General features: G+C 51.6%; 2 protein-coding genes across 4 annotated transcripts; both read left to right on the top strand.

The window, feature by feature from the left end:
* The first annotated feature begins 727 nt into the window (after positions 1 to 727).
* On the top strand, positions 728 to 15,360 carry DPF2 (double PHD fingers 2). 2 transcript variants are annotated; one of them, XM_025446019.3, is made up of 12 exons: positions 728 to 887; positions 5,647 to 5,807; positions 6,245 to 6,352; positions 6,724 to 6,887; positions 8,295 to 8,387; positions 8,551 to 8,629; positions 9,128 to 9,169; positions 10,245 to 10,382; positions 10,496 to 10,624; positions 10,715 to 10,827; positions 12,058 to 12,139; positions 14,082 to 15,360. In XM_025446019.3, exons 1-12 carry the CDS (start codon positions 856 to 858, stop codon positions 14,156 to 14,158), a joined length of 1,218 nt encoding a protein of 405 aa, XP_025301804.1. In that variant the 5' UTR covers positions 728 to 855; the 3' UTR covers positions 14,159 to 15,360. The 2 variants fall into 2 exon arrangements, with proteins under 2 accessions (XP_025301804.1, XP_025301805.1); XM_025446020.3 differs by lacking the exon at positions 9,128 to 9,169.
* A 2,349-nt stretch (positions 15,361 to 17,709) lies between these two features.
* TIGD3 (tigger transposable element derived 3) lies at positions 17,710 to 20,545 on the top strand. 2 transcript variants are annotated; one of them, XM_025446324.3, is made up of 2 exons: positions 17,710 to 17,843; positions 18,751 to 20,545. In XM_025446324.3, exon 2 carries the CDS (start codon positions 18,767 to 18,769, stop codon positions 20,183 to 20,185), a length of 1,419 nt encoding a protein of 472 aa, XP_025302109.1. In that variant the 5' UTR covers positions 17,710 to 17,843; positions 18,751 to 18,766; the 3' UTR covers positions 20,186 to 20,545. The 2 variants fall into 2 exon arrangements, with proteins under 2 accessions (XP_025302109.1, XP_025302110.1); XM_025446325.3 differs by lacking the exon at positions 17,710 to 17,843 and adding an exon at positions 18,013 to 18,131.
* Positions 20,546 to 24,586: the final 4,041 nt, after the last annotated feature.

Here is a 24,586-nt window from a genome sequence, read left to right as displayed (position 1 = left end):
GCTGAAGGCAGCGCTAAACCGCTGAGCCACCGGGGCTGCCCAGGGCTCTGATTTTTATTTTATTTTATTTTATTATTTTTATTTTTTTTGATTTTTACAGGGGCTCTGATTTTTAAAGATGTTAAGCCATGTTTGTACACGAATTTGCGATTCAACGGTGAAGGAGAAATGAATGGTACGAAAGATTCAGGGATAATTGCAGGAGGGAAGTTCTTAGAGCCTAATTGGAGGGACAGAAGTAGGAAGCAAGGGAGGTGGGTAGCACTGAAGTTGGTGGCAGGGTTTTGTGGGAGGAAGGGGAGGCAATTTTTGCCAAGACTCCAATACTCATGCCAAAGAACTGCTCAGTTCGGGACGTTAATCTTCCTCTCCCTGAACGGGCACACGACTGGAGGCCCAAGCGGATGGTGCACCGTCTTCTGCTGTCCACCAACAGCCCCCTCCCCGCGCCCGTGAGTGAGGACAAAGGGTTAACCACAAGGTTAAAGGTCGGTGAGGCAGCAGTACGCATAGGCTCCATCTAGCCTAACTCTGGGCCTCCAGTTTTCACCAGCTTCATGTCATCATTTCATCAATCCTCTCCTTTCTGTACCAGCCCAGACGCTCCCTCCCCGGTCCGGTCCTCACGGTGGAAGACCCCGGGCTCCCCGCCCCCCGCCCCCGTGCCCGTCGCGCCTGCGCGTTGGGCTCCCTGGGCTCCCCCGCCCCTGTGGACAGTCACGAAGCTGCTCTCGGGCGCGCGTGCTCGGGCGGCGCCTGCGCAGAGGAACGAGGAAACCGGTTCCCCGGTGCGGTCCCTGCGCCTGCGCGCTGAGGGCTCCGGGCCTCCCGGCCTGAGGGAGAGGAGCAGGGAAGATGGCGGCTGTGGTAGAAAATGTAGTGAAGCTGTGAGTAGTGGTTTCTTTCTCTCCTAGGCCAGGAGGTCTTGTAATGGGCCTGGGAGTAGGGGGCGGCGCGGCAGGGGACTAGGCGGAGGGAAGGACGTGCCCGAGAAAGCCTTGTTGCGACTCCTAGTAGGGAGGGCAACAGGAGACTCACAGGAAGACGTTGCGCTTCTTTGGAAACTTGTGGAGGCCCTGAGGGGGGCACACGGGAGCCCCTTTCGGGCAGCCTCCCTGCGGGGCTGTGCGGGCTGAGCGCTCCTTCGGGCTCGCGGTGTCCTGAGTATGGCGCCCACGTTGCAGACGAGAAACACGGTCTGAGTGCGCTCCCGAGACCAGACGCCTCGGTGCGGAGGGGCCGGGCCGGGCCGAGGGCGGCCCCGGGACCCACCCGCGTCCCCGCGAAGCCAGGCGCCCCCCCTTCCCGCCCCGCTGCCCGCAGCAGTCCCTGGAGCAACAGGCTCAGCAGCCCTTGCGTGGTTAAGCATGGCGGGGCTGTTTTAACAGCCCTGTGACGTTCGGGGGTGGGGGGTGGGGGTCTTGAGTATCTGATACCCGAGACCAAAAACATTATTGGGAAGAATTTGTTGAGGTGCGGATGCAGCAAGGAAAGAACTTGAGGGCCTTTGCGCCGGCCAGTCCAGCCACCGAAAAACGGGAAGTGGACGGAAGCGGTCCAGGACGCCTCTGCAGCCTAGAGGGGCATCTAGGTCGGCGTGCTGCGCGCTGTGCAGTCAGTCCCCTGCTGCTGGGCAGGCTGCGAGCAAAGTTAAAGTTCATGGTTGTTGGGGAAATGGAGTGTGGTCTGTTGGCCGTGAGTTAAAAATGCTTTGGGACTTGATTTAACCCAGCCTCCTCCCTGAGGAAGATCGAAATGGGTTCGTACCTGGTGGACGAATAGAGCGAACTCTGTTTAATGGGTGAATTGGGCTTGGTGCAGAGGTGGGAAAATTGAGAGGTGACTAGTTGTCCAGGCAGGGCTTGTGGATTTTGACTGGATGACAAGGTAAAGATTTGGAACTATTCTGAGGGACTCAGCTTCTCAGCTGCCTTTGTGGTGGGCTGAGCCCCCACTCTTCCCAAGAGTCTTTATGGAGAGTACGTTGCTTTGCCCACATCCCCCCACCCCCACCCCTCCCCGCCTGGAGCCTTTTCTTTGAGAATGCATTCCCACTTCCATTAAGCTAAGTGCCTTCTTCTCCTCTTGTGGGTTTTTTTTTTTTTTTTTTTTTTTTAACTTGCTTTCAGCTCCATCCTGCGGCCTCTTTTCAGCTACCCCTCCTCCCAACACTATTATCTTTCTCTCTGATCTGCCCACTCCAGTTTCCCCCAGCTCTTTCTTCAGGCTGACATTTCCCTCAATTTAGAAATGTCGCTGTTGATCTACCATTTATATAGTTATCCTTCCTGACTCCTGTTCTTTGTTTCCCTGCGTTTCTCTTTGTTGATTACCCTCCACCCCAATCCCATTGTAAAGGGAGGTTTTACACAGTTTTCATGCTTCCCAGAAAAGAATCAGAGCTCCTACCTTGGAAATTTACTGTACTGGGGGAATGTAAGACTTGCCTAGGTTTTGCGAGTTCACGGGTAATGGGACTTTATGTTGGAAGACTTTCTTCAGGGGAATAGAGTTGTCAACCCTTTCATGTAGTACTAGAAGGGAGGAGTTGCCCATTTCAACAGAGCATGACTTACTTCTATTAAAGGGACTACAGAGATTGTGAGGGGCACCAGCCACTAGTTCCTGAGTACTAGTAACGAGAAACCAACTTTCTCCTCAGTTCTAGCTGCAGAGGACTATGGACCGCAATTAATACATTTCCTTACAAAACTTGCCCTTTGAGAAGGGGTTTCCAGTCTTCCTGTACTATTCTCACCCAGGAGAGAGATACTTTTCTGGAGCTTCTCTTGATCGTGGTATGCTTGTTTTTTGAACAGCTGAGGTTATACATTGAGGTCAGCACTACTAGCTCATCTTCTCTGGCTTGCATCTTGTTCTGAGAGAATTTTCTTATTTATGAATTCTCTCACTCTCTCTTAGTTTCTCCTCATCAGATTCTCTCTCCCCCCCCAACTTAGGCATTTCATTCCCAGTTCTCTTACTCACAAGACAGTTTGAACCACCTTCTGAAATCCCACTTAACTCACAAGTGCTTTGATAGAACATCTCTCATTGTTCCCCAAAAAAAACAATTCTGGCCTCCATGCTGTGACTTTGCAGCCCTCAGCCTGTCTCTCCGTCCTTCCATTTGACTTCCAGTGTCAGTATCCATTCCCATCAGCAGAAACAAAGGAGCTGCTGCACTCGGCCTGTTTATCCAATTTTCCTCTGTGTGGTGAGGACATGGCTGCCTCCTAAAGGCCAGCTAATGTGAGCCTGTTCCCTTCTCTTCACTCTCCAACACAAAATTCATGCTTACCTCAAATTACAGGCATTACTGCTCATTGAATCAAGCCAGGCATCGCCTTGTGTGTGATGTATGTTTTTCAGTTGCTTGGGAACATACTAAGCTGTGCCTAAGTACTATATTGTGACTGCTCTGAGAAGCCCCCCTCGGATTCCAGAGCGTGGTTTGTCAGTGTATCTTGAATTACGGACATAAGCAACAGAGACTCACTCTGCCCAGCTTCTCATGCTAGGGGTCTCCCTCATGTAGAATATGTTAGAGCTTATCTAGTCTAGCAGAGGAACTTGAGCTGCATGTGGGCTGACTAAATGTCCACGTTTGTGTGACTTGCGGCCATGCAAGGTCTTTTTACTCCCAAGTCAAATGTCCCAGACACCTTCATGGGTGCTGGGGAAACTATGGGTAAGAAACCACCTCTGCCCTCAGTTTATTTAAGATTGATTGTATATGTAAATACGAATCACTGTAGTTAAAGTTCCAATATTAACATGCTTGTTAAACCCTGAGGATGAGGGATCCCTGGGTGGCGCAGCGTTTGGCGCCTGCCTTTGGCCCAGGGCGCGATCCTGGAGACCCAGGATCGAATCCCACGTCAGCCTCCCGGTGCATGGAGTCTGCTTCTCCTCTGCCTATGTCTCTGCCTCTCTCTCTTACTGTGTGCCTATCATAAATTAAAAAAAAAAAAAAAACCTTGGAAGATGAGATTGCTTCTATATACATGCTTCGTAGAACCAGGTTAACTCCTGGCACTGTGTAGTTTTCCAGCTTTTTGAAGCACTTAAAGGTTTGCCCTTGATTTAGATTTCAAACTGAGTCTTTTGAGTATAAGAAGGTTCTTTCCTATATAATTTGATGGTGTGAGGGGCGCTTGGGTGGCTCAGTTGGTTAAGCATCTGCCTTTAGCCCAGATCATGATCCCAGGGTCCTGGGTTGGAGCCCTGAGTCGGGCTCCCTGCTCCCTGCCACTCGCCCTGCTTGTGTTCTCTTGTGGGTGTGTGTGGGTGTGTCAAATAAATAAATAAAAATCTTAAAAAAAAATAATTTGATAGTGTGAGAATGGAAAAGGGCCTAGGATGGGCCTCTCTGAGCAAACAGGGTTTACATCACTCTGATAGTACTCAGTGAAAAAGTAGGCTTCAAGGAAGTTCAGGTATTTTCAGATGTTTTCCATTGACTTTAAAATTAGCATATAGAAAAAATTTTTTTTAATTTAGCATATAGAATTAATTAGTTGGCTAAATACAAGTTTCCCCCCACTTCCAAACAAGTAGAGTGTTCATATGAAACTGTTTATAAGCCAACATGGCATAAAGCAAAGAAGCAATTACCACTTCTTAAAAGTGACAATCGGGCAGCCTCAGTGGCTCAGGGGTTTAGCACCACCTTCACCCCGGGGCGTGATCCTGGAGACCCAGTCCCGCATCAGGCTCCCTGCGTGGAGCCTGCTTCTCCCTCTGCCTGTCTCTGCCTCTCTCTCCCTCTGTTTCTCATGAATAAATAAATAAAAACCTTTTAAAAAAATAAAAGTGAAAATCCTCTCTGGATCTTTTGGTTAGTGAAAACAGATACTAATGTAGGTCTTTTGTAAAAGCGAAGTGACATAAAGTAAATATGTCAGATAAGTAAATATGTCAGGTAGTAGGAGAAGCCTGTACCTAGTTTAAAATTCAAAAGACATAAAATAGCATATAGGAAAAATTCCCCCCAGTCGCCCCGTCTTCCTTTCTAGAGGCCTACAGTTTCTTTTCGCCTCTCGTTACATAAATGGTAGCATCCTAATACACTTCTCAGCCTTGTACCTTCCTTTTTTTCCCCTAGTCACCTTGGAAATTGTTTTATGTCTGCACATGAAGAGCTTCCTTCTTTTTTTAATGGCTAAACAATTTCATTGTGTAAAGATGTGCTATAGTTTGTTAAATATATTTTAGAAAGCCCCACCATCCCCACCCCCAGAACTTGAACTCTTACTCATTTGTGATAAAACTAACCTCTGCTTCTTAGAGTCATGAGGGTTCAGAGAAACAGCATCTTGACTAGCACAGGGCTGGACTCAAGAGGCACAGAATGAACATTAGTTTCTCTCTCCCTCTTTGTGGGTTAGGCTTAAGTTTGAGTAGACACATGAGAGATCATGTTCCTGAAGGTAATTTATTTATAAAGTTCCTTTCCTCATAATGACTTAGTAAAGGAGCACAGTGTCCCATGAGGCAGAAATGGAGGCAAATAGGACCAAAGCCACAGTCTCCCGGTCCCTTGAGCCTTCCAAAGAAGCAGATGGCAAGGGAAAGGGGTAGCTCAGCACCCTGTGCTCCACCCTGCCCCAACATACACACACCTGATGTTTGTCTCTCCTGCAGCCTTGGGGAGCAGTACTACAAAGATGCCATGGAGCAGTGCCACAATTATAATGCCCGCCTCTGTGCTGAGCGCAGTGTGCGCCTTCCTTTCTTGGACTCACAGACTGGAGTAGCCCAGAGCAACTGTTATATCTGGATGGAAAAGCGGCACCGGGGTCCAGGTGAGGGTTCAGGCTCAGGAGCACAAGGAAGGAAGAAGCTTCTTTATCTTAAGTGATTAGTCAGCTGAGACGGTTTTCCTTACTGCATTCCACCCATGAGTGAATACGGTCTTGCCTTGATTACAATCCCAGGGAGGATGAAGCAGACAGGTTCATAACAGCATCTTTGTTTTCTGCAGGGCTACCCTACTAAAGCTGTCGTTGGGCTTCTGGGGAGCTATGTGTTAACCAAGGCCCCTGAGCTTACATCTGTTTTTCTTTTCCATAAACTGTCCCTCCTACCCTCAGGCCTTCACTGACCATATTCCTCCCTCACTCTAGAACATGGTGGGCAGGAGGGGATGGGGAGAGAGTGCTACTCCCCTAGAAAGTGTTTGATATTATTACCTAGGACTCGATTAGAGCTTGACTTTTCTCTCTTTTCTGTATTTCCACAGGATTGGCCTCTGGGCAGCTATACTCCTACCCTGCTCGGCGCTGGCGGAAAAAGCGGCGAGCCCACCCTCCTGAGGATCCAAGACTTTCTTTCCCGTCTATTAAACCAGGTAAAGCACGCCCCTCCTTGAGCAGGGGTAGGACCTGCTGCATGTAAGAGGCCTGTTATTCACCTGTTCTGTACCAGGCCCAATGCTAGATGCCGAAGATGCTAAAATGAATGAGATGTCATTCCTTCCTTTAAAGAACTCAGTCTAAAAAAAAAAAAAAAAAAAAAAAAAGAACTCAGTCTAATAGAGGAGACAGGTAAACAGGTAAGTTGCAATGCCGAGTGTATTGAGTGTATTGGGGTGTCTTCGTTCCTGGGCAATCAGAGACCAAAAGACAGTTACTGGCCCATGGCTGGCCTAGCACTGTGTAGACCCAGAGCGGTCTGCTTTCAGCCCTTTTGAGTCTCGCCTCATCCTGATCTTGCCTACAGACACAGACCAGACCCTGAAGAAAGAGGGGCTGATCTCTCAAGACGGCAGTAGTTTAGAAGCTCTATTGCGCACCGACCCCCTGGAGAAGCGAGGTGCCCCAGATCCCCGAGTGGATGATGACAGCCTGGGCGAGTTTCCTGTGACCAACAGTCGAGCACGGAAGGTACAAGATGAATGCTGTGGCTAAGGGAGCTTTGATGGAAACCAGCCTCCTCTTCATCAGAGGTCACCCAGTCAGTAATCAGAATGGATGCAAAAGCTTTGGGCCAGGTGGCAGGCCCCTGGGGTTCTGTTCCTGCTCAATCTCTAATTAGCACTGGATACTGACTGGCTTCACAATTAGCATCCAGTTTTTCCTATTCCTTTCCTTCTAAGTGGAGACTCTCTCTCATTCATCTTCTTTTGTCACAGATGTTTTTTGGTGCCTGGGATTACATGGGTGAAGCAGACCGGGTCCCTACCAACAGGGAAGATAAAACTATACACAAAAATAACAAGAGCTAAAAATATGATAGGCACTGCACTAAGTGCTTTTCCATCATATTCTCTAGTCTCTACAACCTTGTCCTTGTGAAGTAGGTATTATGGCCCCTGTTTCACATACGGGGAAACTAAAGCAAAACAGTTAAAAAAAAAAGGGCGGGGGGACCCTGGGTGGCTCAGCGGTTTAGCGCCTGCCTTTGGCCCAGGGCATGATTCTGGAGTCCTAGGATCGAGTACCACATCGGGCTCCCTGCATGGAGCCTGCTTCTCCCTCTGTCTGTGTCTCTGCCTCTCTCTCTCTGTCTTTCATGAGTAAATAAATAAATAAAATCTTAAAAAAAAAAAAAAAAAAAAAGACCTCCTGTAACACCACACAAAAAAGCAACAGAGCTCTAATTTATTTTATTTTATTAAATACTTTATTTATTTATTCATGAGAAACACAGATAGAGGGAGAAGCGGGCTTCCTGTAAGGAGCCCGATGTGGGACTCGATCCTGGACCCCGGGATCATGCTGTGAGCGGAAGGCAGATGCTCAACCACTGAGCCACCCAGGCATCCTCAGAGCTCTAATTTAAATCTGAGAAGTAAGGGCACCTGGCTGGCTCAGTCAGTGGAGCACACGACTCTTGATCTCAGGGTCATGAGTTTAAGTCCCACATTGGGTATAGAGATTACTAAAAATAAATAAACTTTAAAAATTAATCTAAGAAGTGAGATGTCAGAAGGAAACCACTGGGAGTGTGCTCCTAGGACAGCAGATCAGAGGCAGGAGAGGGCATGACTACTTGGGGTGCCAGGGAAGACTTTATGAAAATACGGCGTTTGATTCGCCCCTTTGGAGATGGTGGGGAAGGCATCCCAGGGGAACAGCAGGGAGAGAGGCACAAAGGAAGGAAAGCCCAAAGCATTGAAGGGAGAAGAAATGGGAGTCTAGGGAGTTGAAGGACAGTGGTAAGGAACAAGGCCAGAGTGGAGGGGCCAGCTCAGGGAAGAGGTTCTGGGTGAGCTGGCCAGGCCCCTCGGTGGGGGAGCTTTTGGATGTACTACATTGCATCTGCCCATGCTAATGCTCCTGTCTGCTCAGCGGATCCTAGAACCAGATGACTTCCTGGACGACCTGGATGACGAGGATTATGAAGAAGACACTCCCAAGCGTCGGGGCAAAGGGAAGTCCAAGGTGAGGAGTCAAGGTGCTGCCTATAAGGGAGACTGCAGAGCCACTGTGCTCTTGCTTATTGCCATTTTTCCTCTTGAGTGAAATTAGCAGCCACTTCCGGGAGAGTTTAACTTCTTGGGCCTAGATGACTTTATAAGGGCATCTTTGTGTTTTCTTTTCACAGGGTAAAGGTGTGGGCAGTGCCCGTAAGAAGCTGGATGCTTCCATCCTGGAGGATCGAGACAAGCCTTATGCCTGTGACAGTGAGTGCCTCATGAGTGGGTGGGTAGCCCCTGCCTTGGACCCAGCCCCTGCTCAGGATATGAGAGGAGGGAGGGTTGTATTCTTGCTCAGAGTGGTTGCAAAAAGCCTGAATGCTTTCTCCTGCCTGCTGACCAGTTCCCTCTGAGACCCTTGGGAGGCTCCAGCCTCTGCTACCCAACGGGTGGGACCTGCATGCTCTGGGAGAGGTTTCTGCTTCCCCTCCCTGGGGTGGGGTACTGGGGCCGGGGGCACACACAGCAGGCAGAATTGGCCCCTTGGTAGACCACGTACAGGTCTGCTGGCCCCAGTCAAGCCAGGGCCCCCAGAGTCCAGCACCGAGTTTTTCAACGTCTGCTCTCCCCCTTTTCTCTGACTCCACCCTTGGGAGTGCCATCGCCGCTGGTTTCTCTCTCGTTTGCTCCGCTTTCCTGCTGCTGCTGCTCCTGTCTCAAGTGTATCAAGGCCTTCTTCTCATGACTTTTCTTTCTGTCTTTCAGATAGTTTCAAACAAAAGCATACCTCGAAAGCGCCCCAGAGAGGTAGCTCTCTCAACTTTTCAGACTTTTGGTTTTCCTATCCCTTTTCCCTCCTCCCTTGATTCTCCCACCTTTCTCATCTCCTGTGATGCTAGTATAAAAATCTCTGGAATGGCATGGGGATAGGAGCGATGGGCTTTCTGTTGTACTCCACTCCTCATGGTCCTGGAAGCTGCCTTTACCACTGCTTGTCTCCCACAGACTTGCTCCTAGGGCTGCTTGGCCCCGCTGCATGTGGTGGCTTCAAAAGCATTCTAAGGGCCCTGCTACAAACAGATCCCTCTGCTTCCCCTCCTAGAACAGACACTTGGTGATCAGCTCATGTTTTTCACCATCCCTTCACCTCCTCCTATCCTCTCCCCATTCCTTCCTGCTGGTCCCTTGCTCTTCTTGATACCACTGCTTAAGAGTACAAGATGCCTCGTGGGGTTCTGCTTTCCTTGCTGGTTGAAGGGGTTGCGGGTGGGTTGGGCCAGGCACTAATGTGGGAGTGTCTTTGAATTGCCTTGAGGGCCAGATACCCTAGCCACTTATTGACACCCCCTCACCCCCCCCCCCCCCAATGATCCACTCCCTACTCCTTTATCCTCATTGGGCAGAGATGAGCTCTGTGGGATACAATGAGTAGCTTGAGCTTCCCATGTTTACTGAGAGGTAAAAAAAAAAAAAGTTTGGAGTCGCTTCCTTATCTTTTTTCCTTCCTGCCATATTGCAAAATTATAGAAATTCCCTTCCCTTCCTGACCCAGAGCTCCCCAGACTATTCTTAGGGGAAATGGTATCAGGGCCAGGGTTCAGCCTCCCAGACAGCCAGTGTGGAAGAGCAGAGGGGACCATGGGCTGGGGTGTAACAGAGAAGAGCCATGGCAACTGGAGAGCCCCAGGGCCTGATGTTCCTACCCAAGGACAGGTGGCTGTCACTGAAGGCCTGTCGCAGACAGAGCCAAGGGGGGCAGGGTGGTTGCCTCTGCCTCAGGTGGAGCCCCACAGCTTGCGGGGGTGGGGGGGCGGCGGGGGATGGCGGGGACATGGCACTCTTGGATCCTGACACCTTTCTCTGTCATCTTCTCCCTACTCAGTTTGTGGAAAACGTTACAAGAACCGGCCAGGCCTCAGTTACCACTATGCCCACTCCCACTTGGCTGAGGAGGAGGGTGAGGACAAGGAAGACTCGCAGCCACCCACCCCAGTTTCCCAGAGGTCGGAGGAGCAGAAATGTAAGCTGACAAGTCAAGCAGGAATCATCTGCTCCTGAAAAGCCTTTCCTGTAGGGCCACTGGGTGCCTAGAGGCCCCCGTGAGCCTCGTCAGAACTTTCTTCCTCTCTGTAGCCAAGAAGGGTCCTGATGGACTGGCCCTGCCCAACAACTACTGTGACTTCTGCCTTGGGGACTCCAAGATCAATAAGAAGACGGGGCAGCCTGAGGAGCTGGTGTCCTGCTCCGACTGCGGCCGCTCAGGTACCTCCAGTCTGGGGCCCAGGGCCTGCCCGGGAGCCCTCTGCGTGCCCCAGCTGCCTGTGTGACACCCCCTCTCCCTCCTGCCCCTAGGGCACCCTTCTTGCTTGCAGTTCACCCCAGTGATGATGGCGGCCGTGAAGACCTACCGCTGGCAGTGCATCGAGTGCAAGTGCTGCAACATCTGTGGCACCTCCGAGAACGATGTGCGTGTCCCCTTGCCATCCCCCTCCCCTCTCTCCCCTCTGTGCTGTCCCCCACACCCCAGGGAGGACTTGCTTGGCCAGTGCCTCTTGTGTGCCATCTTGGCGTCAGATACCGTTCCAGGTGCTCATCGTGCTAAACAAGACCAACAAGGTCCCTGCCTTCACGGAATTTACCTCCTTGTGGGGAACAAGCAGTGGGCAAGGAAAGGAGCGACGGTTTTGTGGCATGCTGTGAAGAGAAGGACAGCAGCAGTGGGGCAGTCATCTGGTACCTGATGTAGATAGTCAGGACTGGCTTTTCCAAGGAGGTGGTCTTGGTGTTGAGATTTGGATGAAACAGAGGAGCCAGTCCAAGGAGATTTGCGGCCACAGCATGCCCAGCATGCCCAGGAGACAAGCAACCAGGATGGGGCCTCAAGGCAGACGGGCCAAGTTTACCAAGGCTGTTTGGCTGGCTGGGGCTTCCTTGAAGCGGGAGCACACTAGGAGAAGGGATTGGAAGGTGGCCATCACCAGGTCTGAGGGTTTCATCGAGAGTGATGTGCTATCTTAACTTTTTTTTTTTTTTTTTTTTTTTTAAGATTTTATTCATGAGAGACACAGAGAGAGGCAGAGACACAGGCAGAGGGAGAAGCAGGCTCCGTGCAGGGAGCCTGATGTGGGGCTCAATTCTAGGACTCCAGGATCACTTAGCCACCTGGGCCAAAGGCGGCACTAAACCACTGAGCCACCCGGGCTGCCCTGTCTTAACATTATTTTTTTTTAAGACTTTATTTATTTATTAGAGGCAGAGACATAGGTAGAGAGAGAAGCAGGCTCCAGTCAGGGAGCCTGATGGTGGGACTCGATCCCAGGTCTCCAGGGTCATGCCCTAGGCTGAAGGCGATGCTAAACCGCCAAGCCACCAGGGCTGCCCATGTCGTAACATTTTTAAAAGATAACTTCACTCTCTGAAAAATAGAATGTAAAGGATGAGTGGAGGCCATGAGCTGAGTTCGGATGCTGGTACAGTTCAGGTGGAATGACAGCGACTCAGTCTGGATGGAGAAGGACGGCAGCCTGAATTTCCTATCCAGAAATTCCTGAATCTGCTCTTCCCTGCCATCTGCCCCACCCCTCCTGAAAGCAGCAGTGTCTGCAGAAGCCCCCATCTCTGCCCACCCCTGGTGGGCCACCTGAAGCCCACCAGTCACTCACCTGCCTCTTCCTCTTCCATCTGGCCTTTTCTAGGACCAGCTGCTTTTCTGTGATGACTGTGACCGTGGCTACCATATGTACTGTCTCACCCCGTCCATGTCTGAGCCTCCTGAAGGTAGGTTGCCCTAATCTCTTATCAGAACAAGTATCTTATCAGTAACAGGAAAGGAGTTCTCTTACTAGTAATCTGTTCTTTCAAAATTGGGAATAGATGCTTTGCCTTCACTCAGAATGCTTTCCTAGTATTTTGACTTCCAGGGTCTAACGTTTGCACATTATCACCAGATGCATTTAGAAATGCAGAAAATCAACAGCCCTTGAGACGACTGGTGTTGAGTGGAAAACAGTTACCAGAAGGAGCGGTTTAACTTCCTTCAACCAGTCCAGGAAACTCAGTTTGTAGTTACATGAGGCTTTGGTAGCAGCTCTTTGAACATGACAGGTTTGAGTGTCCCATTTCTTCCTATTTCCCTTGCCCACTCTGGAAAGGTGTTGAACCTAGAGCCTGAATGGATCACTCTGCCCTTCCAGCAATTTGCTTAATAATGCTCCAAGTTTGTGGAAGCTCTTTAGCCACACCAGTGGTGGCACCAGAAAGTGGTGGTCTCTCTGCAGGTCCCCCTCCATCCAGATCTCTGTGCCCCAACCCCTCCTTTATAGAAATTCAGGAGCTTACTCAGGAGGATGTGAATGCCCAGTGGCTTTTACTGTGCACAAAGGATGTGGGCCAGCATTACAGACCAGAGAAAGTGGCTCACTGTGTGGTTAAGCTGACTTGTAATATAGGTCAAACTGCTGTCAACCCCCTAGGGAAGGAGGCATGAACAAAGTCTGAGAGTCCTTTGGCAGCTGCAGGGGAGCACACAGCTATTGTCATCTGTCATGCCCAGTTTATAAATCTACTTTGGGGAGAAGTAGTGTGTTCTTTTATTTTTTTTTTAAACCATAAAATATCAATTTACAGACAAAATTCTCCATGAACTGTAGAAGGGCTTTTCTATTGAAGTACTGTCAGAGGCCAGTGAAGAGCTGCAGGCAGCTGAGGGAGAGCCCTCTAGAAGCCACGAGATTCTTAAGTCAGGGCGTCAGCAAACTATAGCCTGCAGCTAGTGTGTATAGCTCATAAGCTAAGAATGGTTTTTACATTTTTAAAGGAGATTTAAAAAAAGAACATTGAAGCAAGACTATATGTGGCTCACAAAGCCTAAAATATTTAACACTCTGGCTGGCTGTTTACAGAGAAGCCTGCCAGTCCCTGTGGTATTGACCTTTGGGTTAGAAAGGACCTCCTTACATTTTGAGAGCCCTGTATCTCTGAAGAGCTTATAAAAGTGTGGATTCTTGCCCCCATATGCATCCACATAAACATACGTACAGTTGCACTTACAATTTTGAGGCATTAAGAGCTAGCTTTGTTTCTATAAAAAACACGGGAGAATGCACCCATAAGCAAATTATGAAATGCTTATTTTTCTGGCCAGGGACATTTTTCCCAGTTTTCCTGAGGGGCAGACCGTAACACACTGGGTCGTCAGAGTTCATCCGTCCCCTTTTCCTGTCACTGGTCCTCGGCCTCTTCTCAAGCACCTGGTGATGGTGGAGGGGCCCCTCTCATCTTTCCATGATTTTCCCAGAAAACTGTCTTATGTGGAGTCAAAACTGGTTTCTCTAAAACCACTATTTGTAATCTTCATTCTGACCTTGGGGGCCATGAGAACAAAGTTGTTCTCCTGTAATCACAAGTCCAAAGCTGAGATGCTTTTAAAAATTCCATCTGTCCAGGCCCTCATAGAGATTCTGATTCAAGAGGGCCTAGGAGTGTATTTGGAAGGAGTCCTCCAGATGATTATTTCCCTCATCACTACTGAAAATTATTTTTCATAATTTTTGAAGCCCTAGAGGTTTTTTCTGGCTCAGGATAACCATGAAACTGTGCTGCTGCAGAACATCTCCCACCCTTCCTGTAGCTGATCCTGCTGGAAGTGAGGTGGGGAGTGGAAGGGCAGCACATTAGGGTTGTGTGGGACCCATCCTGACCCCTTTGTGCTTCTCTGCAGGGAGTTGGAGCTGCCACTTGTGTCTGGACCTGTTGAAGGAGAAAGCTTCCATCTACCAGAACCAGAACTCCTCTTGATGTGCCCGCCCCCCACCCCCTGCTCCCCCCATACATCTAGGGCTGTTTCTCTCTTCCTCTCTTGTTTTTCATACCCACCTTTCCCCTCCCCCTCTTTCACAAGTCCAGAGAACCTCGGGTGGTCGTGCCAATCTGCCTTTGGCAGCAGTAAGCTGAGGTGGCAGCTTTGACCGCCTCTGGCCCTAGGCCCTCAGGGAGAACGGAGCAGCACACTGCCCCAAGGTATCCCGTGGCCCAGCTTCTCACTGCTCTCCGTGAAGTGCATTCACTCTGCCTGCCTTGGGCCCCTGGCCTTGGTAATCACAGGGTTCAAACAGTGTCCTCCAAGAAGGAGTGGGAGAGCAGCTCACTTTCCTCTCAGCTCCGCCTCCACGCTGGTCCCCAGGGCTTTTTCCTTCCCCTGGAGGTAAGCCAGACCAGGGCCTCTCTGCTAGAAGCATCTGGGAGTGAGCAACTGAGCAAGCTGAGGCAGCACTTGCAAGGAGCCTCCCAGGCCTCTGTGCTGCTTCTGCCTCCTTCCCCCAGAGTGGCTCTCTACAGTCCTCTTTTCCTGTTACCCAGAATCCTTTGAGCCAGGATGCTCTTGGTCACTCTCCTTGCTTTGCCCTGACCCACTGTGCCCCACCCCACAGGGAGTCGCAGCTTCACCCAATTCTTGTGCTCACCTGGCTCGCTCACAGGCGGTTTCTTAATGACCGAAGCATTCCCCGCCCTTGGAATTTCTGCCTCCTCCTTATTCCCTTTGGTTTTGTGGGGAGAGGGGAAGGGTCAAGGGGCCAGGCCAGCAGCTTGGGGGCCACAGGGAAACGTTGGATAATGTGCCTGTTTTTTAACTCGATGAAAAAGCCTACCTCCGAAATCCCCTTTTTGTTCTTCCTGGACCTGGACATTCAGCTCCTGTCCTTGATTGAATTGGGAGCCACTGGCTCCTGGGTCATAGGGAAGCCACATAGACATCCCTTTCTTCCCTTGCACGCTCGCTAGCAGCTGCTAAGGTCTTCACACTCTGATTCCTCAGTTTTTTGCCTGGTGACACTGACATGAAGTAGTGGGGGAGATAGTCCATGCCAGGACCCCCTGGAGTGGCCTTCTCCTTGGGTGTGGGCAGGCCCTAATTCACTGTCGCTTTGGAGTTGAGGTGTCTTTCTTTCTTTAGTTCCTGTATTCTAAACATTAGTACAAATAAACATTTTTACACAGAACTCCCTACTGGATGGTTTATCTCCCGACTCCCTTTTCCTGCTTGAGAAAGTCATTTCATCCTAAAACTTTCTTCCTTAGGAGAATGGTTTTTAAGTGGTTTGAAATAGAGCTTTTAATCCCAGATTGAAATTTTTGCTAAAGCCCAATATGTAAAGCAGATATAAAATTGAGTACTTTGTTGTAATTTCCTGGTTTTAAGATTTTATTTATTTGAGAGGGAGAGCGAGCACGAATGGGAGGAGGAGGAGGAGAGGGAGAGGATGGGGGGAAAGAATCTCAAGCAGACTCCACACCCAGCACGGAATCGGAGACAGCTCAATCCCATGACCCTGAGATCATGACCTGAGCCAAAATCAAGAGTCCGATGCTCAACCAACTAAGCCGCCAAGGTGCCCCTGTTCTAATTTCTTAATGTAAATTTATGTTCTAACCACTCTTGTTATAAAGGATAGGTTGTTTTAATGTAAACCTTGGGTTAAAATCCATTCTAGCAACCTGTTTTTTTTTTTATATATATATTTTGGTTGGTTTGAAGGTAATTCTGCTAGACATATGCAAGTGGTGACAGTTCTATAGTAGTTGATCTTAGGATTTCAGATACTTTAAATAGGTTCAGAAACTTAATTTTACATAAATAGAAAAGAATGACAAGCCAACGTCACGGTGAGACATGTGAAAGCTTTGTGCACAAGGAGCATGGAGACCCCTCCACCTTGCTTGCCTGGCATTCCTTCCTTTACATGTGTGTGCATGAACTCAGCCCGCCCTGCCACCTGCCTCCAGGCATGTTTATATGTACAAAAGTGAGCTGCTTGCAGCCAACATTTTTTTTGACAGCTTCCATAATGGATCTGTATCTCACTTGAAAGTGTGTTTTGTAGTTCTTAACCCTTTTAAGACTTGGATCAATCAATTGTGAAGCCCCTGAGGTGTCCTCAGGGTTATTTGAAACAATCTGAAAACCACTGCACCCATTGTGGTCTAGGCCATTGCAATAAGTAAGCAGGGTGCTCTGAGCTGAGAATTTTGTTAGTAACAGCACATCCCCTGTCCTTAGGCTTTTATATGGAAGTAGGCCAGAAGCAGAGGGAGCAAAGCAATGATCCTTGGTGGCTCAGTCAGTAGAAGTCAGGAAATAAATGAAGAAAACTGTAAAACAAAGATACTGTAGCAAGCATAAGAAATTTGTGAAAGGTTTGCAGGAGGTCAGATTTAGGAGGGGACATAAAAGGATGGAAGAAGGATCAAACATAGATTGGTTTGGGGAGGGAAGCCTAAGAGTAAGGCAGAGAGATGGGGACCTACCTATCTGTGGCCCTGGGCTTCTCATCAGAGCTGGGAGTCAGGAAGTGGAAAGCAGGCTGAAGTTGAGAGTGGGGAGCACTTGACCGCAGGTTAAGATACCTACATTCAATTCCTAAGAACAGACAGGACTGAAGGTTACTAAGGAAGGGACTGGTATTAGATCTTGAGTTTAGAAACTTGAATCTTGGGGCACCTGGGTGGTTCTGTCTGTTAAGCATCCGACTCTTGATTTCAATTCAGGTCATGATCTCAGGGTTGTGAGATGGAGCCCCTTGTTGATCCCCAAATGCGCTCTGCACTGGGCATGGAGTCTGCTTAAGATTCTCTCTCTGCCACTGCCCCAACTCTCTCTCTCCCTCTCAAAAACAAACAAACTTGAATCTTGCTAACAGGTACCAAAACTAATAAATATTCGTCCTTATTCACCCTACATCAGGGGGAATCAGGGCCGTGGGGCAGGTGGCTGTCTCAGTCTCTAGAGCATGGGACTTGATCTTGAGGTTGTAAGTTGGAGTCCCACCTTGGGCATGGAGCCTACTTTTAAAAACTGGCTCCAGTTTTAACCGGATAACTACAGGCGCCAGGCAGGTAGTTATCCCCAGCTGGACGGATCAACCCTCGGCCAGCGCTGTCCATGGTGACAGCTTTCGTGTGGCTTAAAGCTTTCATCCATTTTCCTGACAAACACTCCGTGAAGGGTATTAGCACTGTTTGGTAGATGAGAAAGCTGCGACTGCAGAGGTCAGGGCCGGGAAGGCCTTGAGACGCCAGGTCTGCTCTCCGGCCCGGAGCCTCGGGGACTCCCGCAGGGTCTCGGCCCCGCCCCCAGGAGGGCCCCGCCGCTTCCCCGACGTCCAATGAGGCTCGGCCGGGGGCGGGACGGGACGTCACTGCGGGCCAATCCGGTGGGGCCGGGGCGGGGCTGCGGCGGGTGGGAGCCGGGCGGCCGCACCGCGGTCTTCCCCGCCGGGAGAGAGCCCGGCGCGGGCGGCGCGCTCGGGGTCCTGCTGTGCGCGCGCCCGCCGCCCGCCGCCCGCCGCCCGCCGCCCGCGCAGCCCCTCGGCCCACTCCGGGCCGTGGCGCCCGTCCCTCCCCTGCTCTCCCCGCCTGGACAGGGGCTCCGAGCCAGGCCAAGCCGGGGCGGGGCGGGGCGGGAGCCGCGGGACGAGCGCCTGAGGTGGGTGCGGGCCGGGAGGCCGGGGGGCGGGGAGGCCGGCAGGTCGGGCGCCCAACGGACCCCGCGTGGAGGTGGGGAGAGGCCGTCCGGTTGCGGAGCCCGGCTCCCGGCCTGCCTCGGCCCCAGGCGCTCGTGCCGCGTCCCAGTATCCTTCCCCGGCCACCACCCTCCCCTCCGGGGACAGCCGTCCCTCTCGCTGCCCGCGGCCTCCTCACCCCTCTTGCCGTTTGTCGCCTGTGCACCTGCCGTCTCGGCCCTGTGCTGCCACCCCCCCCTCCCCCTCTCCAGGTCGGACCCCCGCCCAGTCTTACCTCCTCAGGACCCAGGACCGAATGAGCCTCCGTCCTTCTGCCCCATCTGTCCCTCTTTGTCGTCTGTACACTTGTCACTTCAACTCTGCTCATCCACCCGGCACCCCGCCCCCAACATCTTCATTTAAATACCCCCCAGGCTATCACCCCCATCCCCTCCCAGGGACTCCTCCCTCCACGCCCCATTATCCCCTACACCTGCCCCACGCAGCCTCAGTCCCCGGTGCTCCCCCATCCATACTCCTTTGTTGTCTCTGCAGCTGTCCCCATGGCTTTATTCATTCTTCCCCCGCAAACCCCAGCTCTCTCTCTGACCAGTGAGCCACCCCCTCCCCAGCTCTGTACTGGCGTCCCTCCTGGTCCGAGCCCTGCCCACTGCTCCCGCAGCCTAGCCATCCCCTTCCTTCCAGCCCAGCCCTCTGAACACCCACCCAGTGTCCCCTCTCACTCTCTCCCAGCTGGCCTGGTCTTCCCTGTCTCTCGCACACACCAGCCTACTTCCCTGTCCTCAGATATTCTCTTTTCCTGCCTGCGCTCCTTTCCCCTTCGCCTGGCCTCGGCCATCTGTACCCCGCTCACCGTTTCCTCCCGGACAGGTGCTGCGGAGAAGCCATGGAGCTGAGCAGCAAGAAGAAGCTTCATGCCCTGTCCCTGGCCGAGAAGATCCAGGTGCTGGAACTCCTGGATGAGTCCAAGATGTCCCAGTCGGAGGTGGCCCGGCGCTTCCAGGTCTCCCAGCCTCAGATCTCACGCATCTGCAAGAATAAGGAGAAGCTGCTGGCAGATTGGTGCAGTGGCACAGCCAACCGGGAGCGCAAGCGCAAGCGGGAGTCCAAGTACAGCGGGATTGACGAGGCTCTGCTCTGCTGGTACCACATTGCCCGGGCCAAGGCCTGGGACGTGACGGGGCCCATGCTGCTCCACAAAGCCAAGGAACTGGCTGACATCATGGGCCAGGATTTTGTACCCAGCATTGGCTGGCTGGTCCGCTGGAAACGCCGGAACAATGTAGGCTTTGGGGCCCGCCACGTACTGGCGCCTCCATTCCCCCCTGAGCCGCCTCCCCCGGGCCCCACGTCCCAGGCCCAACCTCCTCTTTCTCTTAAAGACTTTTCCCCAGAGGACATTTTTGGCTGTGCCGAAGTGCCCCTGCTGTATCGGGCAGTGCCTGGCAGAGGGGGCGGCACATGTGATCGGGTACAGGTGCTGCTGTGTGCCAACAGCAGAGGAACAGAGAAGCGCCGGCTGTTGGTCAGTGGGCTCCAGGCTGCGCCAAGGTGCCTCTTTGGAGTCAGCAGTGAGGCCCTGCCTGCTTTCTACCACCCTGACCTGGGCATCCCCTGGTCAGAATGGCTGGCACAGTTTGACAGGGACATGGGACAGCAGGGCCGACAGGTGACCCTGCTGCTGGCTGCCCGAGTGCTGGAGGAGTTGGCAGGCCTGCCTGGCCTCAGCCACGTGAGGCTTCTGCCTCTGTCGGCCGACGGTGGCGCGCCTTCCCTGCCCAGCTCTGTGGTCCGGGCCTTTAAGACCCATTACCGGCACCGTCTCCTGAGCAAACTGGCCGCCGTGCAGAGCAGGAGGGCGGGCATCTCACTGGCCGAGGCTGGGGCGGGCATCACGGTGCTGGATGCGCTGCACATGGCGGCGGCGGCCTGGGCCAAGGTGCCCCCCCAGCTCATTGTAAGCAGCTTCATTCAGGAGGGGCTGGCTCCCCGCAAGATGGTCCCGTCCCCGGAAAGAGCCTCTGAGATGCCGCCAGTCCCCAGTGGGCTGAGCCTCCAGGAGTTTGCCCGCTTTGTGGACCTGGAGGGTGAGGAGCCCGTGGCCGGAGTGTGCAAAGAGGAGACAGGCACTGAGGACGAGCAGGGGGCCGGAGAGGGCAGCTTCCAGCCCCTGCCCACCAAAGCCGACGCCCTCCAGGCCCTGGGCACGCTGAGGAGGTGGCTCGAGTGCAACAGCACCTCCCCTGAGCTATTTGAAAAATTCTACGCCTGTGAGGAGGAGGTGGAGCAGCTCTGCTGCTTGTGAAGGGCCCCTTGCTGCTCGCAGAGCCTCTCCTCCTGTTTCCCATGGAAACGCCCTCTCTAGGAAGGCACACTGGAGGCTGGTCTCTTTCCCGTGGAAATGGGGCTCTTGTGAAAGTTGTAGAAGGGAGACAAGCGGGGAGACCAAGTCTAAGCTCTGAGAGAAAGTTGTCCAAGCCTTGAGAAAGAGGGGTCTAAAGGTGGGGCTCCAGGCGGGGGTGAAGCTAGCGTATAGTTTCTGGACCTCTAGGGAGGCTGGGACTTGGGAAGGTGGAATTGGGGCTTTACGGACAGGCTGATCCCCTTGAACTCTGTGTTTGAAACAGTTCTGCTTCTGGAAATAAAGTTTTTAATCAGAAAAAAGGTCAGGGTGTTCATTTCCTGGGAGGAGGGCGAAAACTTTCAACTCAGATTCTTTTTTTTAATATTGATTTTTATTTGTTTATGATAGACATAGAGAGAGAGAGGCAGAGACACAGGCAGAGAGAGAAGCAGGCGCCATGCACGGAGCCCAACGCGGGACCCGATCCCGGGACTCCAGGATCGCACCCTGGGCCAAAGGCAGGCGCGAAACCGCTGAGCCACCCAGGGATCCCCCATCAACTCAGATTTTTTTTTTTTTTTTTTTTTTTATGATAGTCACACACAGAGAGAGAGAGAGGCAGAGACACAGGCAGAGGGAGAAGCAGGCTCCATGCACCGGGAGCCTGACGTGGGATTGGATCCCGGGTCTCCAGGATCGCGCCCTGGGCCAAAGGCAGGCGCCAAACCGCTGCGCCACCCAGGGATCCCCTCAACTCAGATTCTTTAAGTCAACCACTGAGGCTTGCCACAACGCAGCTGTCTGGGCTGTCTGCTGTGTCTGGCAGATGACCAGCAGACTCCCCCTGTTCCAGAATTCCAGCAGGAAGGCTTCCCAGGGGAATGGGGACTCCTTACCCGCTGACAGATCCCGAGTATGGCCCCAGCACAGTCTCAGATCCCGGCTGGGCCGTGGTGTCAAGAAGAAGGGGGACAGGCTAGGGAAACCGAAAGGAGCCAGAACTTGGAATAGTCATTTGTTCATCTGATCATTTCGCAGCATCTCCAGCAGGCGTCCTGTGAGGTTATGAAAATGGAGTCTCTACTGGGCAGGACCTTGCACACAGTGACAATACAGCATGGTTAAAGCCTGTCACGGGTGTGTGCAATGTGCTGTGGCCCTGCAGAGCCTGGGGAGACTCCTAGAAGGGGTACGCTTTGAGCTGCAGCTTGAAGGACAGACAGAAGAGCAGGAAGGACAGTTCGGGCCCAGGGGTGGCAGGTGTGAGGGCCAACTAGGGGGAAGGCCCACAGTGTGGTGGACAAAGGCCAACGGTCCCTCCAGAGCACATGGGGAGGCCTGGAGAGTGGTGGGGCTGGTTAGCTCACCAAACTTGGTTGCGGGGCACCCCAAAGTGTCTCCATCAGGGTGGGGACAGGTCATTCATAGAGGTTTTAGAATAACAGACGTGGAGGGTGGATCAAAAATGTGAAAGCTACAGGCAGAAAGAGTCCAAGTGGTCCAGGTGAGAGATGGGCAGCCTGAGCCAGATCGGGGAGCAGGAATTGAAGAGGATGGATTTACCTGGAAAGGCCATGGGCTGTAGACACAGACCCCGGCGTGGTGAGGAGTCGAGCTTGGGCCAACATCCTGCTGTGGACTAAGGAGCCAGTGTGGTGCAGGTTGCTAGGGGGCATTGTGGTCCAGGACTCAGCTCCCTGACTCTTAGGCGTCTCCTCACTAAGGGCACTGAGTGGCACTTTCTCCACTTCCAGAAGTACCTTTCACCCAGCTCTTCTCTCTCTCCCTTCTGTGGTCCTTAAAGAGGCAGGAGCCTTTTATTTGGGGTTCCTGACAGATCACCCATATGCCCTGCACATTATCCGACCCTCACCCAGTAGTTGTGTAGTTGGGGAAGACAGAAGACTGGGAATGGTGCCTCTTTTTGCGTTATCATCACTTTCAGTTTGGCTCATTGTCCTAACTGACCACCTGAACACCTGGCAGCTCAGTGATTGACTATTCGCTTTTCTTAAAAGATTTACTTATTTATTTTAGAGAGAGCGCACAGCGGGGGATGGGGGTAGAGGGAAAGAGAGTCTTAAGCAGACACCCTGCTGAGCCTGGAGCCTGACATGGTGCTTGATCGATCCCACGGATCCCAGGGATCCCAGGATCTATCCCACGACCCTGAGATCATGACCTGAGTCCAAATCAAGAGGCGGACAGGACACTTAATTGGCTGAGCCACCCAGGTGCGCCCTGACAACTCACTTTTAAACAATTCTGAGGCCAACTGCTGATGTTCCAAATCCCAGATCATGTAGAATTTCCTCACAGATTCTAGTTTTCCTATCTGTGTTAATTTAAATTGTCCCTTTTCTTGTTTATCTCATTAAACTTTTGTGTGTGTGTGTTTTTTTTATTTTGCTTATTTATTCATGAGAGACACAGAGACAGGGAGAGACACAGGCAGAGGGAGAAGCAGGCTCTCTGTGGGGAGCCCGATGTGGAACTAGATCCAGGACCCCGGAATCATGAACTGAACCAAAGGCAGACGCTCAGCCAGAGCCACCCAGGTGCCCCTAAACTTTTGTTTTAATGGATCTCAAAATTCTGTGACAGATTTTTGGTCAGGTTGTTTCCATTAAAAAGTACTGATTTTTAAAACTAATAAAACTGCCCCCCCCAAACTCCAAATGGTCCACAAAACATTCTCCTTTCATTCTGAAGGTTTAACAATGCATTGGCTTTTTTTGTTTGTTTTTGTTTTTTAAGATTTTATTTATTTATTCACGAGAGACAGAGAGAGAGGAGGCAGAGACACAGGCAGAGGGAGAAGCAGGCTCCACGCAGGGAGCCCAATGGGGGACTCAATCCCAGGACTCCAGGATCACACCCTGGGCTGAAGGTGGCGCTAAACCGCTGAGCCACCCGGGCTGCCCTAAAATAATCTAAAAAAATAAACTGGGGCACCTGGGTGGCTCAGTGGTTGAGCGTCTGACTTTGGCTCAGGTCGTGATCCTGGGGTCCTGGGATTGAGTCCCACATCGGGTTCCCTACATGGGGCCTGCTTCTCCCTCTGCCTATGTCTCTGCTTCTCTCTGTGTGTCTCGAATGAATGAATGAATGAATGAATGAATGAATAAATAAATAAATAAATAAATAAATAAATAAATAAACAAACTAAATGGCCAATTGACACAAACAGTTCTGAGACCATTCTTCCACGACTGATTAAGACTGGGGTGGCAGGTATTGGGGATAATATTCATTTAGCCTTTTGAGCTTTCTGGGCAGACTTGGTGACTTTGCCAGCTCCAGCTGCCTTCTTGTCCACTGCTTTGATGACACCCACATAAACCGTCTGTCTCATGTCACGAACAGCAAAACTGCCCAGAGGCGGATAGTCAGAGAAGCTCTTAACACACATAGGCTTCCCAGGAGCCATATCAACAATGGCAGCATCCCCAGATTCCAAGAACTTGGGACCATTTTCCAGCCCTTTTCCAGTACAATCTATCTTCTCCTTCAGCTCAGCAAACTTGCAAGCAATGTGAGCTGTGTGACAATCCAGTGCAGGTGCCTAGCCAGCACTGATTTGGCCTGGATGGTTCAGGATAATCGCCTGAGCCGTGAAGCCAGCTGCTGCCAGTAGTGGGTCATTTTTGCTGTCACCAGCCACATTGTCATGGCAAACAACTTTGACAGATACGTACTTGATATGGAAGCCCACATTGTCCCAGGAAGAGCCTCACTCAAAGCTTCATGGTGCATTTCAACAGACTTTACTTCAGTTGTAACATTAACCAGAGCAAAGGTGACCACAAGCTAGGCTTAAGAACAGCAGTCGCCACTCGACTCACTGGGACAGTACCAATACCACCAATTTTGTGGACGTCCTGGAGAGGCAGGCGTAAGGGCTTATCAGTTGGATGAGTTGGTGGCAGAATGCAATCCAGAGCTCCAAGCAGTGTGGTTCCACTGGTGTTCCCATCTTTACGGGTGACTTTCTGTCCCTTGAACCAAGGCATGTTAACACTTGGCTCCAGCATGTTGTCACCATTCCAACCAGAAATTGGCACAAATGCTACTATGTCAAGGGTATAGCCAATTTAATGTAGATGCTGACTTTTTTTTTAAGATTTTATTTATTTATTCATGAGAGACACAGGCAGAGGGAGAAGCAGGCCCCACGCGGGGAGCCCGACACGGGACTTGATCCTGGGTCTCCAGGATCATGCCCTGGGCCAAAGGCAGGCATTAAACCACTGAGCCACCCAGGCTGCCCCAACTTTCTTAATTGTAGATACTAACTTTCTTAACAATTTCCTCATATCTCTCCTGGCTGTAGGGTGGCTCAGTGGAATCCATTTCGTGAAC

This window comes from Canis lupus, chromosome 18 (genome assembly GCF_003254725.2).
Source record: "Canis lupus dingo isolate Sandy chromosome 18, ASM325472v2, whole genome shotgun sequence".
Taxonomy (NCBI): domain Eukaryota; kingdom Metazoa; phylum Chordata; class Mammalia; order Carnivora; family Canidae; genus Canis; species Canis lupus.
This window is presented reverse-complemented; position numbering and strand designations above follow the sequence as displayed.